General features: G+C 38.7%; 1 protein-coding gene and 1 long non-coding RNA gene across 3 annotated transcripts in view; one reads left to right on the top strand and one right to left on the bottom strand.

Annotated features, from left to right (window-relative positions):
- Positions 1 to 335: 335 nt before the first annotated feature.
- LOC121038203 (uncharacterized) lies at positions 336 to 2,434 on the top strand. Its single transcript, XR_005794224.1, has 2 exons — positions 336 to 2,178; positions 2,402 to 2,434. It is a non-coding gene; the product is annotated as an uncharacterized LOC121038203 (long non-coding RNA).
- A 4,953-nt stretch (positions 2,435 to 7,387) lies between these two features.
- Positions 7,388 to 23,446, bottom strand: part of TTPA (alpha tocopherol transfer protein) — a 66,441-nt gene continuing 50,382 nt past the window's right edge. The window contains exons 3-6 of one of the 2 annotated variants that reach the window (XM_040487715.1): positions 19,326 to 19,479; positions 13,769 to 13,962; positions 11,912 to 11,917; positions 7,388 to 9,561 (exon numbers count right to left, since the gene is read on the bottom strand). In XM_040487715.1, the coding sequence (XP_040343649.1) occupies positions 9,388 to 9,561; positions 11,912 to 11,917; positions 13,769 to 13,962; positions 19,326 to 19,479 (528 nt within the window). In that variant the 3' untranslated portion in view covers positions 7,388 to 9,387. Of the gene's footprint in view, positions 9,562 to 11,911; positions 12,023 to 13,768; positions 13,963 to 19,325; positions 19,480 to 23,446 lie in introns of both variants that reach the window. The other variant, XM_040487714.1, reaches the window with a different exon arrangement.

Here is a 23,446-nt window from a genome sequence, read left to right as displayed (position 1 = left end):
GAAGGAAGCCCAGTTACATGTGTGTATCTACATAAAGCATTCATGTAGCAAAGGGCTGAGTAAAGCTGAAGTAAAAATGGTTTCTCATAACCTTCCCCAGAAATCCTCTTATGATTCTACACAGCAGAGAATATTTGGGTGGCTTCTATCAAAGACAAAAACTGGACAATCATGGTGGTTTATTTTTATTTATTTTTTTAAGAGAGGGCATGAGAGAGACAGAGATAGAGACAGAGAGACAGAGACAGAGAGAATCCCAAGCAGACTCCATGCTCAGCACAGAGCCTGAGACAGGGCTTGATCCCATGACCCTGGGATCATGACCTCAGCTGAAATTAAGAGTCAGATGCTCATCAGACTGAGCCATGCAAACACCCTGAGGTTTATTTTATTCTATTATAATTTAAACAGTACCAGATCTGAATATCAGAGTGTCTCAATACTGGTTTTGCCTTAGACTTTCATGGAAAGGGGTGAACATGTGGCATTTTGGAGATTTACAGTAGGGGTTGTTTTGCAAGCAGAAGTCTCAAGATACCTGAATAGGAAATGTTTTTCTCTATAGTTAGTAAGTTTCAAGGAGGCAAAGAATACTAATCTTAGCTAATCAATAATGAGACAAAAGGTGGGAAACTGAAGGGTCTGTGTCTGGCCTTGTCAGCAGGTTTGGGCAAAAGAGAAAGGTCTGTGTTTGTTGGCTTTGTCAAACATAATCTGTCTGAAAACACTATTAAGGATTAGAGTAATTTGTGTGGAATTTTGGTGAAAGTTCATTGAAATAGTCAACAAAGTCAGCCTTTCTTGTTGGCTCTGTTCTTGGAGAAAGCGCTGAACCATCCGTTGTGCTCTGACAGTGGTTTAGAACTGAGAAGGGTTCTAGAGACAAGTATTTAATCAGGGGATACATACAGGAATAAGCAGAAAGAATATTATTAGAAATTATATGAAGGAGTAAAACCAAGACTTGAGATCAGTCTAGTGGATTCCAGAATATTAGTGTGGTAGAGTCCGTTGACAGTGGGGTCAGCACTGCAGTGACAATGGGGTGCATTTCTTCATTAGCAACTTGAACTATATTTATGATGTAGAAGTCAGAGAAATTTGGGGGAACACATATGCAGCAGTCACTTTCAAACAGCACATGTCTCGCCTATGGATGCGAAGATCAGACCAAGGGCCACTCAGTTGTGGAGCACTGTGTGTTGAGTCTTTTGAAATTCTTGGACAAGAAGTTCAATGTTCTTCATCACACTATTTGTAGTGATGGCTATCTCCTGTAGTCGGACATGGAAGATGTGAGAGTTTTGACTCCCTTCTTGAGTAGCCCATAGTGGAGATGCTCTAGGCAAAAACGTGGCTCAAATGTGGTCAGATACAAGAGCCAAGTCCTTGAGATCTCCTACCAAGCTCTCAGCTTCCCTTGCAAGGGTGTCATCAGGTCCAACAGAGAAAGGAAGACTATATTAACATTTTGATTCACATTTTCAGGAAACACAGTTACTGGTAGACTGTTAAGATCAATGATAGTCATTGAAGAGGACAAAGAGGAATTTAAATACTTTAAGAAAGCCGTTAGACTACATATCCGGTAAGGACTGACAAGACTGGCTAGGTTATGAGCCTGTCCAGTATGCTAGGGTCTACTTCCATAAATGAAATAAGGTGTCTTTTGGAATAACCAAGGAAAATGGGGCAATTTTTTTTTTTTTTTTTTTTTTTTTGCCATAATGTCATCCTTTCTACCATATAGAAGCTGAGAAAAAGGTATAGCTTTAAGGAGAATATCATATCCCGACTGGGACTTTTCCATATGTAAAACTTTTTGCCCCCCCCCCCCATGGCAGCACCCATGGTGGAGTTGATTTTAGGTTGCATTTTCTTTGGGAAACGATGAATAGTTACAAGTACTGTCATTAGAGTTGGCAGAGTAAAAGATGTACAATTGACTCTTGAACAACACAGGAGAATGGGGTGCCAACCCCCTGCACAGTTGACAATCCACATGTAATTTTGACCCTCCCAAAAACTTAGTTACTGATAGCCTACTGTTGACCAGAAGTCTTACCAATAACCTAAACAATTGATTAATACTTATTTTGTGTGTTATATGTATTATAGACAGTGTATTTATAATAAAGTAAGCTAGAGAAAAGGAAATGTTGTTAAGAAAATTGTAAGGTAGAGGAGCGCCAGGGTGGCTCTGTGGGTTAAGCGTCTGATTCTTGATTTTGGCTCAGGTCATGATCTCACCATTCATAGAACAAGCCACATGTCAGGATTTGTGCTGACACAGTGGAGCCTGCTTGGGATTTTCTCTCTCTCCCCTCTCTCTGCCCCTCCCCTGCTCATGCATGCAATGTCTCTCTCTCAAAACAAATACTTAAAAAAAGAAAATTGCAAGGTACAGAAAATACATTTATAGCTCTGTACTGTAAAAAAATCTGCATATAAGTGGGCCCATGTTGTTCAAAGGTCAACTGTGTAGACAGAAACTGGAACCTAGAAAATTCTTGTCTGTGAAGTTGTCAGAGAAATAAATATGAGTTTTCTAAAAGTAGTCCAGATTGGATTTGGTTATTTGTTTAACTAATATAAAACATGGGAAGAATGTCCTCACATTGTGTGGGGACAACAGCTAAGCTGTTGATGGTGGTTTTAGGGTGGGAAGAAGAATTTAAGGAAAAATGAAGGAAAGGGTGAACAAAGGCAAAAATTTTAAGAAAGATGTTAAAGTTGAGTAATCAGTTTAGCAAAAACCATCCCCAGGTTTTGGGGATCCTGAATGTAAGTTAAATAAGGAATAGGGAAGAAGGAGTAGTAGGACAGGCAAAAAAGAAAAAGACATGGTTCAAGGAAGTTTTGATAGTAATGAGTAACAGAAAAATAGGAGGAGGATAACAGAAAGGATACAAAGGGGAAATACGGAGAGGATTGAATATAACACCTGTAGATGATGTTCTGGCATGTTGGTTGGAAGCTGACCACTTTATGGTGTAATATAATTGTTCTTGAGAAAGCAGTCTACTTCATGTCATTATAAGGAAGGAAAATTTCTTTTTTTCCCTTCTCTTCTGCTAGTTCCCTAACTGGGGCCTTATAAAATTAGACTGACAAAAGATAGATTTACAAGAGAAAGACAATTTATGGAGTGTACATCGTGTGGGAGAAAACTCAGTGAAGAGTAACTCAAAGCGTTGTTTAGAACTTGGGCTTTATAGCATCTTAGCAAAGGAACAATAATTTTTTGGAGAAGTGACAAGGCAAAGCAAAAGGACTTCAAGTTTCTAGGGATGGAAAATTGTGGGAAGGCAAATGAAATAGATGGAGAATTAGTGGAAGATATGGGCTAATAAAATGTATTATGTAGATTCCTTGGGACTGATAAGAGTCTATAGTTGTCTCCAATGATTAACTTTTGTCCTTCCTGCAAATTTATGTCCTGCTTTTAGGTAAATAGGGGAAAGGTAGGGAGCTTTTCTTCTACCTGCTTCTTCTCACTTGCCTTCAGGTCCAAATAATCCTTGTGCAAAAGTGGCATATTCTGCCACCCACATCATCATCTGCTTCTGGGGCCTCTCAAAAGACCTTCATTTCAAGGTTTCCTGTTAAGGTGGATTTCTGTTTGAAGTACAGCTTTTTTTTTTTTTTTTAGTTGTGAAATGTGAACCCAAAGTTGTATTCTTTGTAATGTTGGAGCTGTTGTGGTTTTGAGGAGGATAGTGTGTTTTGGCTTAGGACCCCTGAAGTGTATCTACCCCTTTCATGTATACAAAAGGGAAGAGGTATGAGTAATTGGGGACTCCAAGAGCGAGAGAAGAGCATGGAGAGGATTTGAGGTTTTGAGATGCAGGCATGGAGCCCAGTTAAGGGGGTCAGAGACATCTCTTTACTCATGATGTATAAGGAAGAGGCTACGGCAGAAAAGTCAGGGAGTCAGTTCTGGTGACAGCTAACTATTCTTAGAAGCCCTCAGAGTTGTCTTTTGGTCTTGCGGAGAGGGAAACTGATAACGATGTTGATTTTTTTAGGAATAAAGCCTTTACTTCAGGGAGGATATCATGTGCTAGTACTTGAGAGCCACTCATTGTTTTATGTTTAGAGATGTTATGTCCCTTGTGGGCAAGAGCTTGGAGTAAATATTGGGCATTGACAACCATCATGAGGCAGAGAAGGTAATGAGGCTCGGACGCCCTCAGAGGAGGGACTGAACTTCCTCAAAAGAGGTTCGCCTGAGTCATGGATGGATGAGACTGAGCAGCAGGGAAGGAAGACGGAGTAGAGTGTGGGGCTGTGCCTGACCATTCCCCATCCCAGACCTTCACCTCACCCCAAGTGCAGGGTGTTCTGAGAAGAGGGGCGTGGTGCACAGCAAAGCTCCGCTGTGGGTGACCTGCCACAACAGCTCTGTTGGAGTGGAGAGGGAGCTCCCGATGACAGCCAAACTGCCACAGGGGTGGAGCCTATTTTTTCAATGCGGTTAATGAGTCTCTGGAACAACTGCACTGGGGCCAGCCTGTAGTTTGTATGTCTGTGGGTGTAGAAGTAAAGGAAGTGAAGTTTAAAATCAGCTAAAAAATTAAAGCCAATCACTTAAGATACTTAAAACATAGAAACGAATTGAAGTTTGAGGCAGAAATAAAGGTCAACAGGGTAGGACCTTATTGTAACACAGCTAACATTTAGGATGAGAGATAAAAAGTAGAGAGAGGAGGTCAAGTCTGAAAATCTGTAAGGAGGCTCCTATGGACAGCCCAGCTTCCCAGTAAACGGTATCCCATAGAGCACAAGGCAGACCTTCATCCACCTGTGATTGTTCCCCTGAGGGCTGTCACCCAGCCTTGCACCGAGAAATATCCCTCGGTAAGGTCTGCATCCTGTGAGTATTGACTGTCTGCTAGATGCTGCTTAGATACTATTAGACAAAGGTAAAGAAGACTGCATTTAGGGGCACCTGGGTGACTCAGTCGGTTAAGCGTCCGACTTCGGCTCAGGTCATGATCTCACGGTTTGTGAGTTCGAGCCCCGCGTCAGGCTGTATGCTGACCGCTCAGAGCCTGGAGCCTGTTTCAGATTCTGTGTCTCCCTCTCTCTCTGCCTCTCCCCTGCTCATGCTCTGTCTCTCTCTGTCTCAAAAATGAATAAAACATTAAAAAAAAAATTCTTAAAAAAAAAAAGAAGAAGAAGACTGCATTTAAGAGCACTGTCGAGCAGGGAGACAGGCAGGTAGCTATAAATTCAGGGTCACAAGGATTGTTTTAGACATCCACGCAGAGGATCCACAAGCAGAAACAAAGAATTCTCGAGAGGGTGAGAGGTTTCACAGATATGACAGGTGAGCAGGACCTTGCAGATTGAGCACACAGAGAAAGTGGGAAAGAGCACGGAGCAGAGGAAACAATAAGAGTGAAGCTTCAAAGTACGGAACACGCACATTTTACCTCCCTCCCTCCCTCCCCACCTCCCTTGCTATTGATACTGAGATGTCCTGTGTGGAGAGGGTGAGGGTTTCAAAGTGGTGAAAAGGATGTGTGCCTACAGTATAGGTGGGGTTCAGAGCGAGAATGGAAGAACAGGTTGGGACTGGCTGTAAGAGGCCTCGGGTGCCAATTAGCAGTTTCCCATACACCCAGCGCTGCTGTCTCAAAGTTCAGGTAATAAAATCTTGCAGAACATAACTCTAGCAACAGCGCAAGGGGAACGTCAGGTCAGGAATAATGAGAAACTGGTGGTCAAATGTGGGCTATTACAGCAGGTCTGATGAGAGGTGATTAACCTTAGAGGTGGGTCAGGGCCAGACATTTCCAAGTAGGATTGGTAGAGTCTGGTGATCTGTGGAACTGGGTCTGTGAGGAGCATGGTGGTGTCGTGGAGGGTGTGGACTTCACAGCAAGGCCAGCCAAGTTCGGTCTGATGCTGGCATTTACTAGCTCTGTGATCCTGAGCCAAGGACAGACACTTTTAGAGTTCAGTTCTCTTCTGTAAAAATGGGCCATTTTTTTTTTTTTTCAGCAAAGATTGAATTGAATCTCCCGTTTTGTCTGGCACAAAGTAAGTAATCCATACATTTGAGTGCCTTTCAGTGGGTGTTCGAGGCCTCCCATGTTTTGTGTCACGTGCATCTTTCATTTTTTATATAATTTTTTAAATGTTTATTTATTTTTGAGAGAGAGAGAGAAACAGAGCACAAACGGGGGAGGCACACGGAGACAGAATCAGAAGCAGGCGCCAGGCTCTGAGCTGTCAGCCCAGACAGGCTCACTCTCCTGTTCCCATCCCCTCCCTCCAAAACAGGACTATTTACTGTTTCTCAGACATGGCCTATTCTTTCTCATCTCTAAGTCTTTGCTCATGCTATTTCTTTTCTTGGAATATCTTTCCTGTCTTCAGTTTTCATTGTTCTCTAGGGCAGTCAATTCTTAAAGCTTCAAATTGTACCTCATCTAAGAACACATCCTCAGTTACCCCACATAGAAATGATCCTTCCTGCCAAAGCATTCTCTTGGAACCCTTCTAATAAAGCTTACACTATACTGCACTTCACCTATTTTGGAGATGTATTTTCTCTCTTCTAGGTAGCATCTAGTTAAGTTTTCTGTTCACTGTAATACTAAGTCCGTGTACAGTGTTACCAAAAGTAGATAGTTAACGGATGAATGTGGTCAACTCGGAGAGAGAAGGGAGTGGTCAAGTGAATACTGGGTGTGGGGGCAGGAGGAAGGTGGTGTGTGCTTGCTAACCAGAAAATTAGTGGAGACGTACGGCTGCCAATCCTAATTTTATTACCATCATTTCTAGTTCTTCCTTTGTAACTCCTACTTCCTCCACAGCCTCTGAGAGTGGCAAAATTCAACGAACATGTAAGGCCAGTAAGGAGGGTTTCAGACAACATCATGCTACTAGTGTGCTGAGTTTTGGGCTGGTTTGTATGTTTGACCTGTTCCGTGAGCTCTAGGCTTCATTCAGGTGAGTGGCAAAGAGAATATGCGCTCTATGACTTCAGTGTTATTTCCATAAGAAAAATATATAGTTTGACAAATGAAGTCATGATCCAGGCTAACAGCAGATTTGGTTTCAAAATTAAATTATCTGATTAAGTAGCACACTCTTTTTTCACTTAGAAGTTTTAACTTCTTTAAGTCTGCATGGCTTAGTTTCATGAAATTGGCTTGCGGTCCCTTTAAGCACAGCCAAAGGCATTAGAGAAAGATGATGCTGAGCTAAGCAGCCGGGAAAACCAGCCCGCAATGAAAACTGACAAAGGAAAACTAGCCTTTGGGTACTGGACAACCAGATTTGGTAAGTTTTTCCTAAGCTTACATGTAAGGAAAAGCAATTTTTGAAAATGAATGCCTAATACTGATATTTAAAAACAAGAAAGAAACAGCTATAGCTTACGTAAAAGATCTTTATTATTTTTGAACAATATTAACACAAATTATTGTGCAGCTCAGTAACATAATGAGCACATGTTAGAGTTAACTTTGTAAAAGGCACTTCTGGTGCAATTACAGTAAAGTAATATACAGTAACTTAGTAATATAGACAATTTGATAGTTATTTATCCTGCCACCTTATAAAATTGCCTATTCATTTCGCCTTGTTCTTTTCATGTTCTTCAGTGAATTGCTGCATTTAAAAAAATATGTCACAGTACCATCATGAAATGCACTTCTACTGACTGACATATTTTAATTCTATTTACTGTTAATAACATCACCAGTGAATCACATTTAAACAACATTTTTAAATACTATCCTTTATTCACGTGCTAAAGTAATCATTCCTTCACAGAGTCATGAGTAAGTGTTTTAAGCATCCAAACGTAAATGAATTGGAACTCGGATATAAACCTCCTTTATAGAAAAATAAAAGTTGGGTAAACCAGAGCTTTTTGTTGTTGTTATTGTTTATTGTTTTTCAATGATTTTATTCTGCTATTATTTTTAATCATACAATTTTGTGACTTATATAATTTTGTAAGGAAGTCTTTATGATTTTTTTTTAGAAAACAGGCACAATCTAATTTTTTAATAAAAATTATAATGTAAAGTTAGCTTCCCAATGCTAAATCAAAATTTGTTCTCTAATGAACATTCACAGTTGCTCTCAATTTTTTCATAGACATATGTACAGAGAATTAAAATTATCAGCTCACCTGATTAGAATAATTTTCTTATAAAGAAAAGTACCCTTCATATATCCTTTCACAAAGATACTATTGCATGATTAAAGTTGAACAAATGTGTAACAAATTTGCGCTGTTTTTTCTTTTCAAACTTAAAATAAAATTTAAAAATTATGAAACACTGTGTCATAAATTGAAAGCTATATTGACATTGTATCTTTCTTAATAAATGAAATATTCTATGACATAAGCTATAATATAAACAGCACATTTTAACTACTGATTTTTTAAAGTAAATATGAATTATAGAATTTTTCTAGAATATTCTGATATATATTAAAAGTTAAATTATTTCATACATAATCTGAAAAGTTCCAGGTGTAACTGACAGTGATTTTTAAAATGTAAACATTTCCTTTCCTTTGTGTAGTTGTGTTATTGTTCAATTAAAAATAGATTCCATGTATGACTACTAAGTATTATTCCATTTCTAAGTCTCTGTGTAGTCTTGATAAGATAACTAAAAACAGAAGTCAAAATTACGTTCTTGATTTGTTTGAAAATGCAGAAATAGTATTAAGAAGCCATCAGCTATACCTAAAATATTTCCTAAATTATTTTTGATTATCAATTTTGTCAACATGAGTAATTTCAGAGACCTCTAGATACTACATACAATAGTTTATGGTATCTAGACTCTTCAATCAAAATTTTCTATTGTGCAAATTATGCTGAAATAGAACCTCCCTGAGATAAACGGTCTTGCTGGCCCATAGAAATAACTCTGTAAAACTGTATTCAGATTTTAATCTGAATTATAATCTAATCTGACACCCACCCATGATGGATGTTGATAGATTTTTATCATCAGATGATTTGTACTAATACTTCTTTTTCATGGACTATTTGTAGTACACTTATTCCTAAACCAATGTAGTCAAATAACTTGGTTAAAAGGAAACTTTTCAGAAATATACAAAGGTGAACATGAATAGCTACTTTAAGAGATAACTTCAAGTACAAAAACCAGGAATCTCTTCTATGCTTTCAAGAAGTACTAACATTTAACTACCTGAAAGATAAAATGCACTTAAGAAGCAGTTTTCCAAATCCCTATGTTGCTCATGTCAGAAGAGTTTTACATTTTAGAAGATCAATCAGACAAGCATTAACTAGTTTAAAAAGATTATTTTTCTTTCATTCATGTAACCAGGTAGGATCTCACTCATGTATATTTAATATTCACATTAAATAACTTCTTCTCATTGATTGATCTGTGAAATGCTGCTGAGATAATTTTCAGACTTCATTATAAAATTTGTCCACTCCTGACAAATGTCCTCCATGGAGAATTCTGTACCACCGTATTCCAGAGGAAGAATATCTGGGAAATGCTGAAGTAAGCTTTGTTTGTAATTGTTCCCATGCATATGAATCTGAAATAGCCAAAATGTTTGAGAAGATATGCCCCAGCCTCTCAGTTTACTAGATGCATTTCTAATGTAAAATCAATATCATAAAATAAGGCACTCCAATGACTTTCAAGATAGGAGAGCATGAATAGACACTATGCCCTTTATTTCTCTTCTTATGTAAGAATTTTACTTAAGTTTGTATTGTGTTGCTTATGAGTCTAATCATCTTACTGTTTTTTATACATGTTTGTATTCTGATAACTATATAAGATTTATAAAAAGATCTTCTATCCTCTTTCAAAAATAGATTTTTAGGGGCACCTGGGTGGCTCAGTCGGTTAAGCATGTGACTCTTGATTTCGGCCCAGGTCATGATCTCACCATTCGTGAAATCCATGCTGTCAACAGAGAGCCTGCTTGGGATTCTCTCTCTTCCTCTCTCTTTGCCCCTCCATCCCCCCAGCCCTTGAGTAAATAAACTTTAAAAAATAGATTTTTTTTAACTCTAAATAAAGTTATTTTATACATTCTGTTCCCTAATGTACATGTGATTCAAAACATCTGACATCCTGAGACTCTTCTATAGATGATAAAAAAATGTGCTACTTGGTATCAGTTCATATGAAATAAAAGCATATATCTGCACACACAGCTATGTATGTGGGGAGTAATTTATGTGATACAATTAATGGCTATTAAATTGGCTATTAAAGAATTAAGAGACAATTATGGTGGAGAACCTTAAATTTTAAAATACTTTAAACTATAAAAATTGATCATATAATGCCATGAAGCTAAAATAAAGACTTAGAACCTTTAGCACATGTTGCTAGAAACAAATAAGTACCCTTTTTCCATCTGCTAGGGTAAAATGTTCATCTGTGCATGAGAAGAATAAAACAAGTTCCTCAGGAACCTCAGAGCCCCAATTCTTGGCTTCTTCTGAAATGTTTAAAATATCATCAGCTCATTGAAAAGAAAATCTCCTATCTCCTCAGGAAGGGCCAAATAAGAACATTCATAGGGTATTGGCAAAAGGTTGAATGGGAGGAGAAGGGCTGGACTGGGTCCCCACTTCTCTAATTGTGGCAAGTCCATTTCATGTCAATTAACTTTCACCAAAATGCTTCACCTCCTTCTCAATTTTTTATTTTTCTTTCTTTTTTGCTCATATTCTCCTATTTGTTAGGTTGAGTGTATTGTTATTTTTGCTTTTATTTGTCCAGAATATACCCCAAAATAGAAATACTTATTTTTAGACATTTTAGAGTTAAACCAAAGGTGGTCAGCCATTATGAAGCTACACTGAAGAGAGACAATAATGAACACCCCAAAACTGACTTTTCTAAAAATACTAGAATGAAAAGTGGCCATCTTCATTGGTGTGGTTCTTCTTGAAGACAGATAGAAATTCCTACTGAATAACCTCTACAAATTATCCTTTACAGATTAATGTAGAAGAGTGGTTGCCATTCTTGGGAACTCAGATTTTATTTTTGATACTTGAAAAACTCCTAAAAGACATTAGATAGTCACCTCAGATAAGCCTCCACAGGATAGGTCAAAAAAGAAGACAAAAACAAAAACGATCAAATCGTTTTGCTTTAACTAACATGACATTAAGTCACATACCTTGGGTACTGTGATTTTCAGTCATGCATGTCTAATTTAAATACATTTATTTTTTATTTGCACAGATAACACATTCATATGGCTAGAAATCAAAACAAGATAAAAGATACACAGTGAGATGCCCTGGTCCCTACTCACACCTCATCCGCCTCTGCTACCATTTAGGTTGCTTTCTTGTATATCCTTTTAATGCAGCTGTAACCAGAGATTCTGATTTCTCCCCTTTTTATACAGAAGGTAGCATACTATAAAAGCTATCCTTCGTTTGCTTATTTCACTCTACAATACATCCTGCAAATTATATTGAGTTGATGTGTCTGTTTATATAACCAGTTCCCCGATGATGAACACTTGGTGGTTTCCAATCTTTTGTTGCAGTGAATCCTCTCGTACATGTAATTTTGTTAATGTGTTGGTAGATCCATGGGATAAAATCCCAGAAGTGCAAGGACTGTGATTTTGGTAACTATGACCACACTGCCCTCTAGAGGGAATATGCCGTTTTGCACTGCCACTAGCAATGAACGAGAGGCCCAGTTTCTCCAATCTCACTAACTTGGTTTTTCAAAATTAAAAAGGAATCTTAATTTATAAAAGCAGTTGGTTTGTTAGACAAATACTTACAACACTGGGTTAATTGTGAGGAGGGGAGGGGAGATAATAATGCAATCCTTAAATAAAAAAAGGATTGGAATGTCTGCTACAGAAGAATAGTGACTTGAATATGTTTTTTACTCACCCGTTCCTTAATTTTTTCAGTCAGGAATGGTTTAATCATGGAAAAGACAGCATGAAAAATTATTGGCTCATTTATCAAATGGATACCACGAACTTTTAATGGAAAGGAATCCTTTTGAAAATAAAAAAATGTTAATAACAAAGCATAAATTAACATATATTCCTATCAAGCAGTCCATTCTTTGAACACTTGCTATACCTAGTGCATGCAGGACCTAAAGTGGGATTTTATTTTCAGAATTATGTATTGTATCAATACAATAGCCTCCTTTCCAGTTCACAGTCGCTAGAGTAAGGAAAATCTCTAAAAAAGATTTCACCTTACAGCTTAGACAAAGTATGTTAAGACCCATCTACATCTTTTGTAAGTAAGACACAGAAAATATCTTCCCTAATCACGTATACATGTTCTTTCAAGGAACCAATCAGTCATTTGGATATTTATAGTTCTCCTAATTTTTATTTTGAGAAAATAATTAAAACTTCATAGAAGTTGAAAGAATAAACACACACTTTTAAACCTTTAACCCAGGTTAAGTCTTTCACATCAAAGTAACATAGGTTTATTTGGAAAGTTAAGGATAAATAAAAAACATCTCATCAATAGTTTTCCTACCCAAAATGTGTTGTTAATGTACTGATTTGTCTCCCCAAGTTTCTGTCATAAAAAAATTTTTTGTTTCCTATGCATAGCTTTTAGAGATGTGTTATCAATTTGGAGCTTTTCCTTCCAGATTCTTTCTGTGAATAATTTTATTTTAAACATAATTGCCAATATGGTCTCTAAATAATTTGCACCCTGTTTTGTTTTATTGAGACAATACGATTTTTTTTACACATCATGAGTTTTAATATCATTGCAATAATCTATTAAATGGATGTACCATAATTTAAGTAACCATTTTCCTGTTACGGCACTAATAAGCTGTTTCTAATTTTCATCTATAAAAATTGATGCCAAAGCAACTGTCTTCATTTACATAAGGCAATAAGCACAACTCTTACATTCAGATGACCTGACCTGGAATTCTTGCTTCTCTACTGACATAATGTGTGTGCTTGGGCATTGTGATCTCTCCGATACAGTTAATTAATCTGTAAAATGGGAAAATAATAGCCCTAGGCTCGTTTGGCCATTAAATGGTAATGCACTTGAGACACTTAACAAAGTACCTGGCACATAGTATATACCAAGTCTTTACCGTATTTAAGATTATTCCTTGGCTAGGCCCCCGAAAGTAGTATTAGATGATGGCCATCTTAAAAATCTTTTAATTTCTTTGGCGCGCCTGGGTGGCGCAGTCGGTTAAGCGTCCGACTTCAGCCAGGTCACGATCTTGCGGTCTGTGAGTTCGAGCCCCGCGTCGGGCTCTGGGCTGATGGCTCAGAGCCTGGAGCCTGTTTCCGATTCTGTGTCTCCCTCTCTCTCTGCCCCTCCCCCGTTCATGCTCTGTCTCTCTCTGTCCCAAAAATAAATAAATGTTGAAAAAAAAAATTAAAAAAAAAATCTTTTAATTTCTGAAAGAACTGCATCAATTTATACCTACCAAGAATGTTACATTCTATTGTACCATTGCTATAAATATTGTTTTGAGTCAATCTTTTAATTTAGGAAGAAAAATTTAATAACAAAAAGAGAAAATTACCACATTGTTGTTTAAATGTATAAATTCTGTGGTTACTAATTTTGAACGTATTTTTGGTTTCTTGCAACGTTCTTTGTTTCATGAATTAATCACCCTTTACTTCCTCTTAGCATCATTGAGTTATGTGTATCATTTAAAAATTTTTATTTAATTTTCTGATAAATGCACCATCCCTTACAAATTTATCCCAAAGAGTTAAAATATACACTTACTGTCAGAACAGCAGCAATCTTCTTGGCTACCGATGGGGTAATTTGAAAAGCGTGAGAAAACTGCCAGCCTTCTAGATCAAAGACAGCTTTGATACCATTCCGTTGGGTTTCTACCTCCTCTACAATAAGCTCGGATGTGATTAGACTTACACGGAACACATCGTAAGCTGTGAAAACTTTTGGGTCCCATTGTGCTAAAAAAGAAAATTTTTAAATAGTATATCTCAGCATAGTGTGAAAACTCAGGAAGATTTACAAAGGGAAACCAATTCTTTCAAGACTTAAAAGATCAGTAGAAATAAAAACACGTACAATGATCACGGATTGAATAATAGATCAAATAGATCTAAGAACATGTTCCTGCTTTTCCCTCCACCCTCACATCCCTATAAAGAACAGATTTTAAAAGCATGGGGGAGAAGAGAATGCACGCAGGCTAGATTTGACTGCCAGATGAAACTACGCCCACCACATGCAGGAGACAGCTGTGGCTGAAGATGAGAATGCCCCCAGGTATGCTCCAAGCTCAGAGGTATTGGAAATGAGAAAAGCTTTTGGGTGATAAAGCCTTGTAAGGAGTAACTAGGGCCCTGGAGTAACCAGAGAGGTTGCTAAGGGAAATGTGTGAACAGCAGATTGGCAGGCTGATGTCTCAGACACTCCTCAGTAGCAACAGCACGTAGCCGTCATGTCTGAACAGGCCAGAACAGTAAGTGTGGGCTTTGGAAAAGAGACAGGGAAGCACTCCAGTAGCTGCCCACACCCAGGGGAAACAACCAGAAGACTAACTGACATTCTAGTCTTCTCCCCTCCCCTACCATCCCTGGGCAGGCCAGGGCAAGGAGAAATGGCAGTAACAGACAGGTAAACAGGTGATCTTAAAAGAAGATACGCAGTCATTCAGTATTATAAGCATTTTTAAAAATATACACATTCAAGGAAGAAGGGAGTCACACTCAATAGATAAAGGCACTAAAACGCAAGAAAACAGTTAATAAAGCAAGAGACATTAAAAAGAAGCAAAATAGTTTGTGAGGGGAAAAAAAGAATAATGCAGGCTATTATAAGAACATGTTGTTACTTAAGTTTATTTATTCATTTTGAGAGAGAGAGAGAGCACAAGCAAGGAAGATGCAGAGAGAGAAAGAGAGAGAGAGAATCCCAAGCAGGCTCTGCACTGTCAGTGCAGAGCCAGATGTGTGGCTCAAACCCAGAAACCATGAGGTTGTGACCTGAGCCAACACCAAGAGTCAGATGCTTAGCTGACTGAGCCACCCAGGCGCCCCAGGACAGAATATTATCTGAAAGAATCAGCTGAGATCTTGGAAATAAAAAGACGGCAATTCAAGCAAATCTCAGCTGAAGGGACAAATGGCAGAAAAGACAAAGCCAACGAGTGGATAATGGTTTGGAATACCAAGCTGAGGAATTCTCTGAAAAGAGCCAAGAATTGATATGTATGTATCAAAAGACTCATGCAGCTGGTGACAGGCAGCTAGCAGAAGTTTCAACATCCAACTAATTAGAGTTCTGGAAGGTAATAATGCAGAGAATGGGGAATAGAGGAAAGGGGAGTAACAGTAGAGAAAAATGTTCCAACGTGGAAAAAGATGTAAGTCTTCATATTGAAGGTTCCATGGAGTGTCTAACAAAACAAATTAAAAAGAGGGGGGGAAGATTCATGAGTAAGTAATGGCAAAGTCTCAAAGCACCAGTTTCTGGCTTGGACAGCTGGGTAGAATGGTGTACCATTTACTGAGGTAGAAAACAGTGGAAGAGAAATGTTTGGGGAGGAAAAGATCATACATACTTTTGGACATGTAAAAATGGTGACTGAGAGACATCTAACTGGATACAGATGGCACAAGGAGCTGGCTGTATGGGTCCCTGGGGACAGGAGATATGGGGGTGAGACAGCACAATAGGGATTGTCTTAGGTCTATGCAGGAAGTAGCATCAGAACAGGAGGTTGAGGCCAATACCCTAAGGAATTTCAGAATTTAAAGGTCATAGAATAGGTGGTGCCAGCAAAGGAGACTAAGAAGGAGGTAAGCCAGGAAAACATCAGGAGAATGTGGCATCAGAAAAGCCAGGGAAAGAGGATATCTCAAGTAAGAGGAAGTGGTTTGCTGTGTTGAGAGATCAAGTCAAACAGAACCGAACATGTCCATTAGATTTGGTGAAAAGAAGGCCACTGATGATTTGTTAAGGTCATTTCAACACAGAGGTGGAAGTGAAATTAGGCCAGGGTGGCTTGAGAGCAATTGTGAAAAACAGAAAATACAGATGGTGAACATCACTAATTTAAGATGTTTGGCCGAGAATGAGGAGTGGGGAGATAGCTGGAGCGGAGGCTGGAGGGTCTGATGGGATTGAGGAGGAGTTTTCGCTTTGTTTTGGATGGCTGACCCTTAACAGATTTAAATATTGATGGGGAGTGTCTACTAGCAAAGAAAAATTCAAAGATATATGGAGAAGAGGCCATCAGAAGTATTCCCAGGTAGGCACAATAGGATTGCCCCTTGCTTTTTAAGAGCCTCAGCTGCCTGGTAAGAATTTGAATAATCAATTCATGGATAACCCAGCTCAAATATAATATACTACTTCAGACATTGGCAGAAAGCTACCATGGTGAAAACTAGGAGCAGAATGATTGAAAGTCTGCAGTTAAGAAAATAGTAGCTGACCTAAATTTCTGAGCTCACCAACATAGTTGTCTAGACCTGTGCTGTCCAATATGGTAGCCATTAGCCACGTGTGGCTATTTAAACCTAAATTAATTACCATTGGGTAAAATTAAAAACTCAGTTTCTTAGTTGCAAAAGCCACATTCAAGTGCTCAATAGTCACATGTGGCTAGTGGCTATTGCAGAACAATTTCATCATTATAGAAAATTCCACTGGATAGCACTGGTCTAGGCTCGAAACTTCTTTGAGGCAAAAGAAAAACATGCCTTAGATTTCTAATTCCTTTTTCAGCATCTATCTAACATTTCTCGAGTGCTTCTTATATGTCAGGTAACGTTCTAATTATATTTTGTATATGTTACGAGATTTAACGCTCACAGCGACCCTGTGAGATGGGTTTTTACTATGCCCATTTGACAGATGAGAAACTGGGATTACAGGTACGACTTCCCATGTAGCTAGAAAGTAGCAGAGCTGGAGTTCCAACCTGGTCAATGTGCTATAGAACTTGTATTCCTAAGAACTACGCCACAGTCAAAGTTAACGGTCACTGCTAATTGTATTTTTGCTGCTGGGGTATAGTAGTGCGTCCCAAAAGCATAAAATGATATGCTCTGGCTTGTGAGCTAATAATGGCAAAAACTGAGTTTCACTTTGTATTGCCCTGACAGGATGGCGAAAAGGCTCTGTACATTTTGTCACTGCATTTACTGCAGACATGATACCTAGGCAAAGGGGGTGATGCTAATGTCCCAAACCCTCTACCATAGATTTCCTTTAGTTCCTCCCATTAATTCAGTTAAGTTGAGGAAATTCATAACTCTTTATTCTATCCTTTCATTTTACTCCTAAACCTCTCCTGATTCTCCTTTTCACCCTAGAATAACGTCTTATGCTACATAACACACAGGAAATTTGCTACATGCCTTGCTGCCCTGACCATCACTGACCTACATGTTTTCTTGACTTTAAAATCTCTTTTAGTTAAACAGTATACTTAACTATTAATGTACTACAAGAAACCCTCCCTAAGCAATAGAAGACTATTGATTCACTGTTAAGGTATATATGTATGTATGTATTTATAAAGGCTTTATTTTTAATTTTTTTAAGTTTATTTATTTTGAGAGCAAGAGAAAGAGAGAGTGTGTGTGTTTGAGCAGGGGAGGGGCAGAGAGAGAGAGAGGGAGAGAAAGAATCCCAAGCATGTTCTAAGCCATCAGTGCAAAATCAGGACTCAACTGACTAAGCCACCCAGGGGCCCCTAAAGATTTTATTTTTAAGTAATCTCTGCACCCAGTGTGGGGCTCAAACTTACAACCCCGAGACCAAGAGTCACTGGCTCCACTGACTGAGCCAGCCAGGTGCCCCCAGTGTTAAGGTACTTATGATCAAAGTAGTACATTTGCTTTTTACTTTCAAGGTGTCATTTTTACTTCTTAACTTGCCCCCAGGTAATTTATGAACAAACCCAAAAAACAAACAAAAAAAAATACAAAAACCAAAAACCAAAAAACAAACTCCAGCCAGGCAGTACAGTCAGGACACTTGCAGAAAGAATCCCCTGCAGGTTTCAGCTTTATATTCCTGGGACCTCCAACTAGCATTGCAGATAAAATATAAGACTCCCTGTGAAAACTGGAATTCAGATGATCAGGGTGTAATTTTTAACGTAAGTGTGCCCCATGCATACTAAAAACTTATTTGTTGTTTATCTGAAATTAAAATGCGAACTGGACACACCATATTTTCATAAAATGTATGTTTACTTGCTCTACAGAACAAGGATACTATCTTAACTCTGGCAACGCTACCCCTAAATAACTTGGGGAACTTCCTTCATCTTCCTAGAACACTGGCGGGGCGACAAGAAGACAGGACAGACATTGTGATGTCTGCTTTATAGACAACAGCTTCACGATTGACCCAGGTGTACTCAGTACGTAAGCTGGAGCAAAAACCGGAATCCTTCTACTCCATCTTCTGATACCCTAAAGAATTGAATGCAGTGTCTTCTTGCAAGATCACAAACAGTTGACTTACAGGTAACAGTCGAGTTACCTATAATCAGGCAGAAAAAGCAAATCTGTAGATATTTTAAAGTTCCCTAGAATATTTTGAGATGCAAAAGTTTTTGTAAGATTGTAATTAATGAGATCCTCCTCATGAAATATTCGTTATCTTTGTCCTTCCCACTGGGCCAAGGGATGATGCCTGGGGCCATGTGAGTCCTCTCTTACGCACCATTTTTAGCCACACAAAGGTCAAAGGAAGGGGCAGTCACCAACCTACAGAAAATACCAGGAAGGATGTGAAAAGGGGGAAGATGTGACAAGAGGGCCATGTGGAAGACACTGTCTTCCGACTACCCGGGAATGCTCCCTTCTCATCCCAGAGAGTGGGCCCCTGCCTCCCCAGCCCTGGGGGGTTAACCCACTAGCCATTCACTCACTCCAGAAGTATTTAAGTATTAGGCCCTGGTTTCAGTGTTTGGGACACACTGAGCAGACAAAATCCATGCTCTCATGTGGCATTATTACAGTTCAGAATTCTTATTTGGATTTCCTACTGAGTACTTTTTAAAGCCTTTACCTTGATGTTTTCACCTTTTTTCCTTATTTCTCTACTCTGTTTTCTTTCTCTCTTATTTTATACAGTTGACTGTGTGGAAGAACGGAAGTAAGATTTTCATTGGCTTTTAATTTTCTCACAATTGCCAGTTTTATTATATTTGAGGGACATTAAAATCTTAATTAAACCTAAGTGAAAACCTAAAAAGCTGAATTCTTAAATATGGACTCATTAAAGCTTTCAATAGGGCAGTCAAGAAAAAAAAAGAAAAAGAAAAAAAGTACTACGTGTGACTTACCGATTCTGTAAATAAGAACTTTGCTGCCAGTGGGATCTCTGGCTCTCAGAACTCCAAGGTAACCGGCCTTCAGAAGGCCAAGGATACTTCTAGGGCGTAGATCGGCACTTATTTCTGGACATTCTGCCCTCCACTTATAATAGTTTTTCAGTAACTGAAAAATAAAATAAAAATTGTCTATAGATAACATACCTGGTAAGCACTTCGTAAAAATGGTAGCAAAGCCTTGGCATTATGTGTGGCCCCTTCCATCCATTATGTCAGGATTGTAATCTGGCGTATTTTTTTTTTTTTTTTTTTTTTTTTAGCTGTAAAAATTAAAGTTCTCTTCATCAAGGATCTCAGGTGATAAGACTTCACCACAAATTCAGAGTTGAGTAATTTTCATTTGTCTCCTATGGCCGGTAGTCTCCAAAACCAGCTGTAAATACCCACCCCTCCTGGTACACATGCGCCATTCGTCCCATCAAAGGTGGGATCCATTTGATTCCTCCTCCTCCTCCTCCCTGAATCTGGGCTGGTCTTACATCTTGCTTTGGCAGAAGTGACACTGTGCTAGTTTAGGAAATCTGGGACTTTCTGTGTTTGCTTTTTGGGATCAAGATATCACATAAGAATAAGATTACTAAGGGGAGCCTGGGTGACTCAGTCCATTAAAGATCTGACTTCAGCTCAGGTCACAATCTCACAGCTTGGCTAATGAGTTTGAGCCCTGAGTTGGGCTCTGTGCTGACGGCTCAGAGCCTGGAGCCTGCTTCGGATTCTATGTCTCCCTCTCTCTCTGCCCCTCCCATGCTCACACTCTGTCTCTGTCCCTCTCAAAAATAAATAAACATTAAAAATTAAAAAAAAAAAAGACTAAGATTGCCAAATGGTAAGTCTAGGTGGAGAGAGACACTGGACAACCAGAGCCATTCTCAGTCTGATCTCAGCCAAGTTCCCATCTGATGCAATGTGGAGCGGAGATGAGCCCCACGTAGCCCTGCCCAAATTAGAGAATCAAAGACAAATAAATAGTTGTGGTTTGAGCCACTAAATTTGGGGGTGATTTGTTACTCGGCGATAGATAACTGAAACATCCACGTTTAGTCCTTTCTGAAACAAGGAAGAAGAGAAACCAAACATTCGCTCCACAAATATTTTGGGAGCATCTACAATGTTCCACACACTGTGTAGGGGCTTGAGTTACAACAATGAACAGAGTAAAATGCTTGCATTCCTTGGAGCTAACCTGTCAGTAACCGCTGCATCATACAAGCCATGTTTTGTAGTGAAAAGTTAAATTCCCAGGCTGCTGCTTCAGAAAAATCTTAACTCTACCATTCGTTATCTGTGTGATCTTGGGTAAATATTTAACTCCTTTGAGTCTTGTTTTCTCTATATCTGCCCGGTAGGGTTAAATCATACACGGGCATAATGAGTGGTGGTTACCACTGCTGTTGTGATAATTGGGAGTTATTTGGATTTATATTGCTCATCCAAGTATCTTAGTGCAGGTTTATATTAAAGGTAACTAGGATTTTTTGGTTTCATTTTCTTTTCCTTCAAAAACATGGGCTAAATCAAAGATACAAAGGAACATCTCTATACCACTACTATTCTTTCTACTAATAGAAAAACAACAAAAATCAATGTTTAAAATTTTTTTAATGTTTATTTATTTTTGAGAGAGAGACACAGCACGAGCAGGGAAGGGGCAGACAGAGAGGGAGACCCAGAATCCAAAGCAGGCTCCAGGCTCTGAGCTGTCAGCAGAGTCAGACGCAGGGCTCGAACTCACAAGCCGAGCCGTGAGATTATGACCTGAGCCAAAGTCGGATCTTTAATGGACTGAGCCGCCCAGGTGCCCCCAAAATCAACGTTTTAATTGAGATTTGCGTTCCGGGTGGAACAGTATGCCTGGATGGTACGTCGTGGCAAAGTGTGAAGGAATCCTGTTTTAAAAGAACCACCAGTAATGGTTACTCTGCATTTACAAGTAAAACAGATATTGCCAGTGTCTTGTGGAGAATCCTAAAATCAAATTATGCGTGTAAAATTTGTGATTTAAAAATTTTCCTCGTCACGATTTTCCGTGTTCTCAATTTTTGTAAAATGCCAACATGTTTGTTTTGCGTTTGAAGAGGTCTGCTAGCAATGGGGAGCTGAGGTTCAGATGAAAGGAAGGGACGGATCCCATTGTCATTGGAATAAACATGACAGGTGTGATCACAAAGTTGTTATGCTCTGGATGAGAAACTACAAATACAAATTCAAAAACCAAGCAGAAGGGGGAATTCCAACCCTTGGGCAACGTAAGTGACTGGAAAAGGCTGAAGAACGAGAAAAGCTGGTTGGACTGTACACAGGAGAAGCGATACCGTGATGCACAGAAGGGAGGGAGAAGTTATGTGTGCCAGCTGCCCCTCTCTCCTTTCTCTCTCGCACGGATATTGTCTTTCCAACTTTCTCTATTTCTGTTTTTCTCCCTCTCATTTCTTCATTTGATAAACTTTTCCGAATTGTTTTAAAAAAAGAGAGTTGCTACAAGTTAAATGAAACTGAGAGGTAAGAACGAAAAAAGTCCATAAATCTGCCAACAACGAAATAATTGGTGACCTAAATAGCAGCTACCAAAAGCAGAAAGAACAAAAGGTACATTGTAGATTCTGATATATTCATTCTACTCTATGAGTTTCTCTTCCTCCTCCTGTCTGAGAGGGCATCAGAACAAAGGTTAAAAGCATGTTACAATGCTCATTACTTCGATGGTCCCTCAGATATACAAATAGTCCTTTTAATACTGATTCAAGGAAAACGCTAGACGCAGCATACCAGCACCTATATAAAAAGAATGATCTGAATTTACCATGGAGCCATAGAAGTTGTAGGCTCATTAAAAGGGATCTGTTAGGTAACGGAGGCAGGGTCTTCGGCTGATTGATCTCTGCAGAGTGCTGGGCACCAGGGAGATAGGTACATGTGTTGAATGAAAGAATAAATGAATGCATGAGTAAGCCAGCTGAAGTCACAAACCTGAGAACCTGGCTTTTGTAAAGATGTGCAAATCACTCTTATGCTTGGACATTTAGCTTTTGCAAATTGAAATATCTAAACTCGGATCTTTGACGATTACTTTTCCATTGATAAATCAATTCAAAACCCCGGCTGACATACAAATAAGTTATATAAATGATGTAAACTGCTACTGAGCAATTCTCAAACAAATCATCAAAAGTCCACAACAACACAAAACTGGAAGCAGGTCAATATTCATTACTGGAAGGCAACTCTTTTGTACCACAATTAGGAATCATTAAATAAATAAAAGCTATGGTTTATTTTAACTATGCGTTGTAATCGAGTATGTTTCTTCTTACATTTTTCATGTACTTTCAAACAAAATAAGGACTATGTTTGTGCAGCTTTTATAGGGTTCAATGGCATCATTTCAATTCCTTCTCACAACCATCCTGAGAGGTAACTACTGTTACCCAATTTTTTGGAGAAGAAAACACCAAAGAAGCTACATTTACAAAAGAAGCTACATTGAAAGGGAAATTAGCGGGGAGAGTCAATGGATTTTGAAAGCTGCATTGACTTTGGGAAAACCATAAAAATATTTAAAAGATAAAAAAACTTGCCACACGGAGCAAAAATATAAGGAACTGAACTAGTCACTTGTAAAAGACAGGAATTCACAAGAATATGTGGGACAGGCAAAGGTTAACAGTTGGCTGTTTTAAGTTCATTGTTTTTTTTTTATTTTTGTATTATTTTTTTATTTATATATGAAATTTATTGTCAAATTGGTTTCCATACAACACCCAGTGCTCATCCCAAAAGGTGCCCTCCTCAATACCCATCACCCACCCTCTCCTCCCTCCCACCCCCCATCAACCCTTAGTTTGTTCTCAGTTCTCAACAGTCTCTTATGCTTTGGCTCTCTCCCACTCTAACCTCTTTTTTTTTTTTTTTCTTCCCCTCCCCCATGGGTTCCTGTTAAGTTTCTCAGGATCCACATAAGAGTGAAACCATATGGTATCTGTCTTTCTCTGTATGGCTTATTTCACTTAGCATCACACTCTCCAGTTCCATCCACGTTGCTACAAAAGGCCATATTTCATTTTTTCTCATTGCCA

Source organism: Herpailurus yagouaroundi, unplaced genomic scaffold (genome assembly GCF_014898765.1).
Source record: "Herpailurus yagouaroundi ecotype Mexico unplaced genomic scaffold, PumYag 165, whole genome shotgun sequence".
In the NCBI taxonomy this organism is placed as follows: Eukaryota; Metazoa; Chordata; class Mammalia; order Carnivora; family Felidae; genus Herpailurus; species Herpailurus yagouaroundi.
This window is presented reverse-complemented; position numbering and strand designations above follow the sequence as displayed.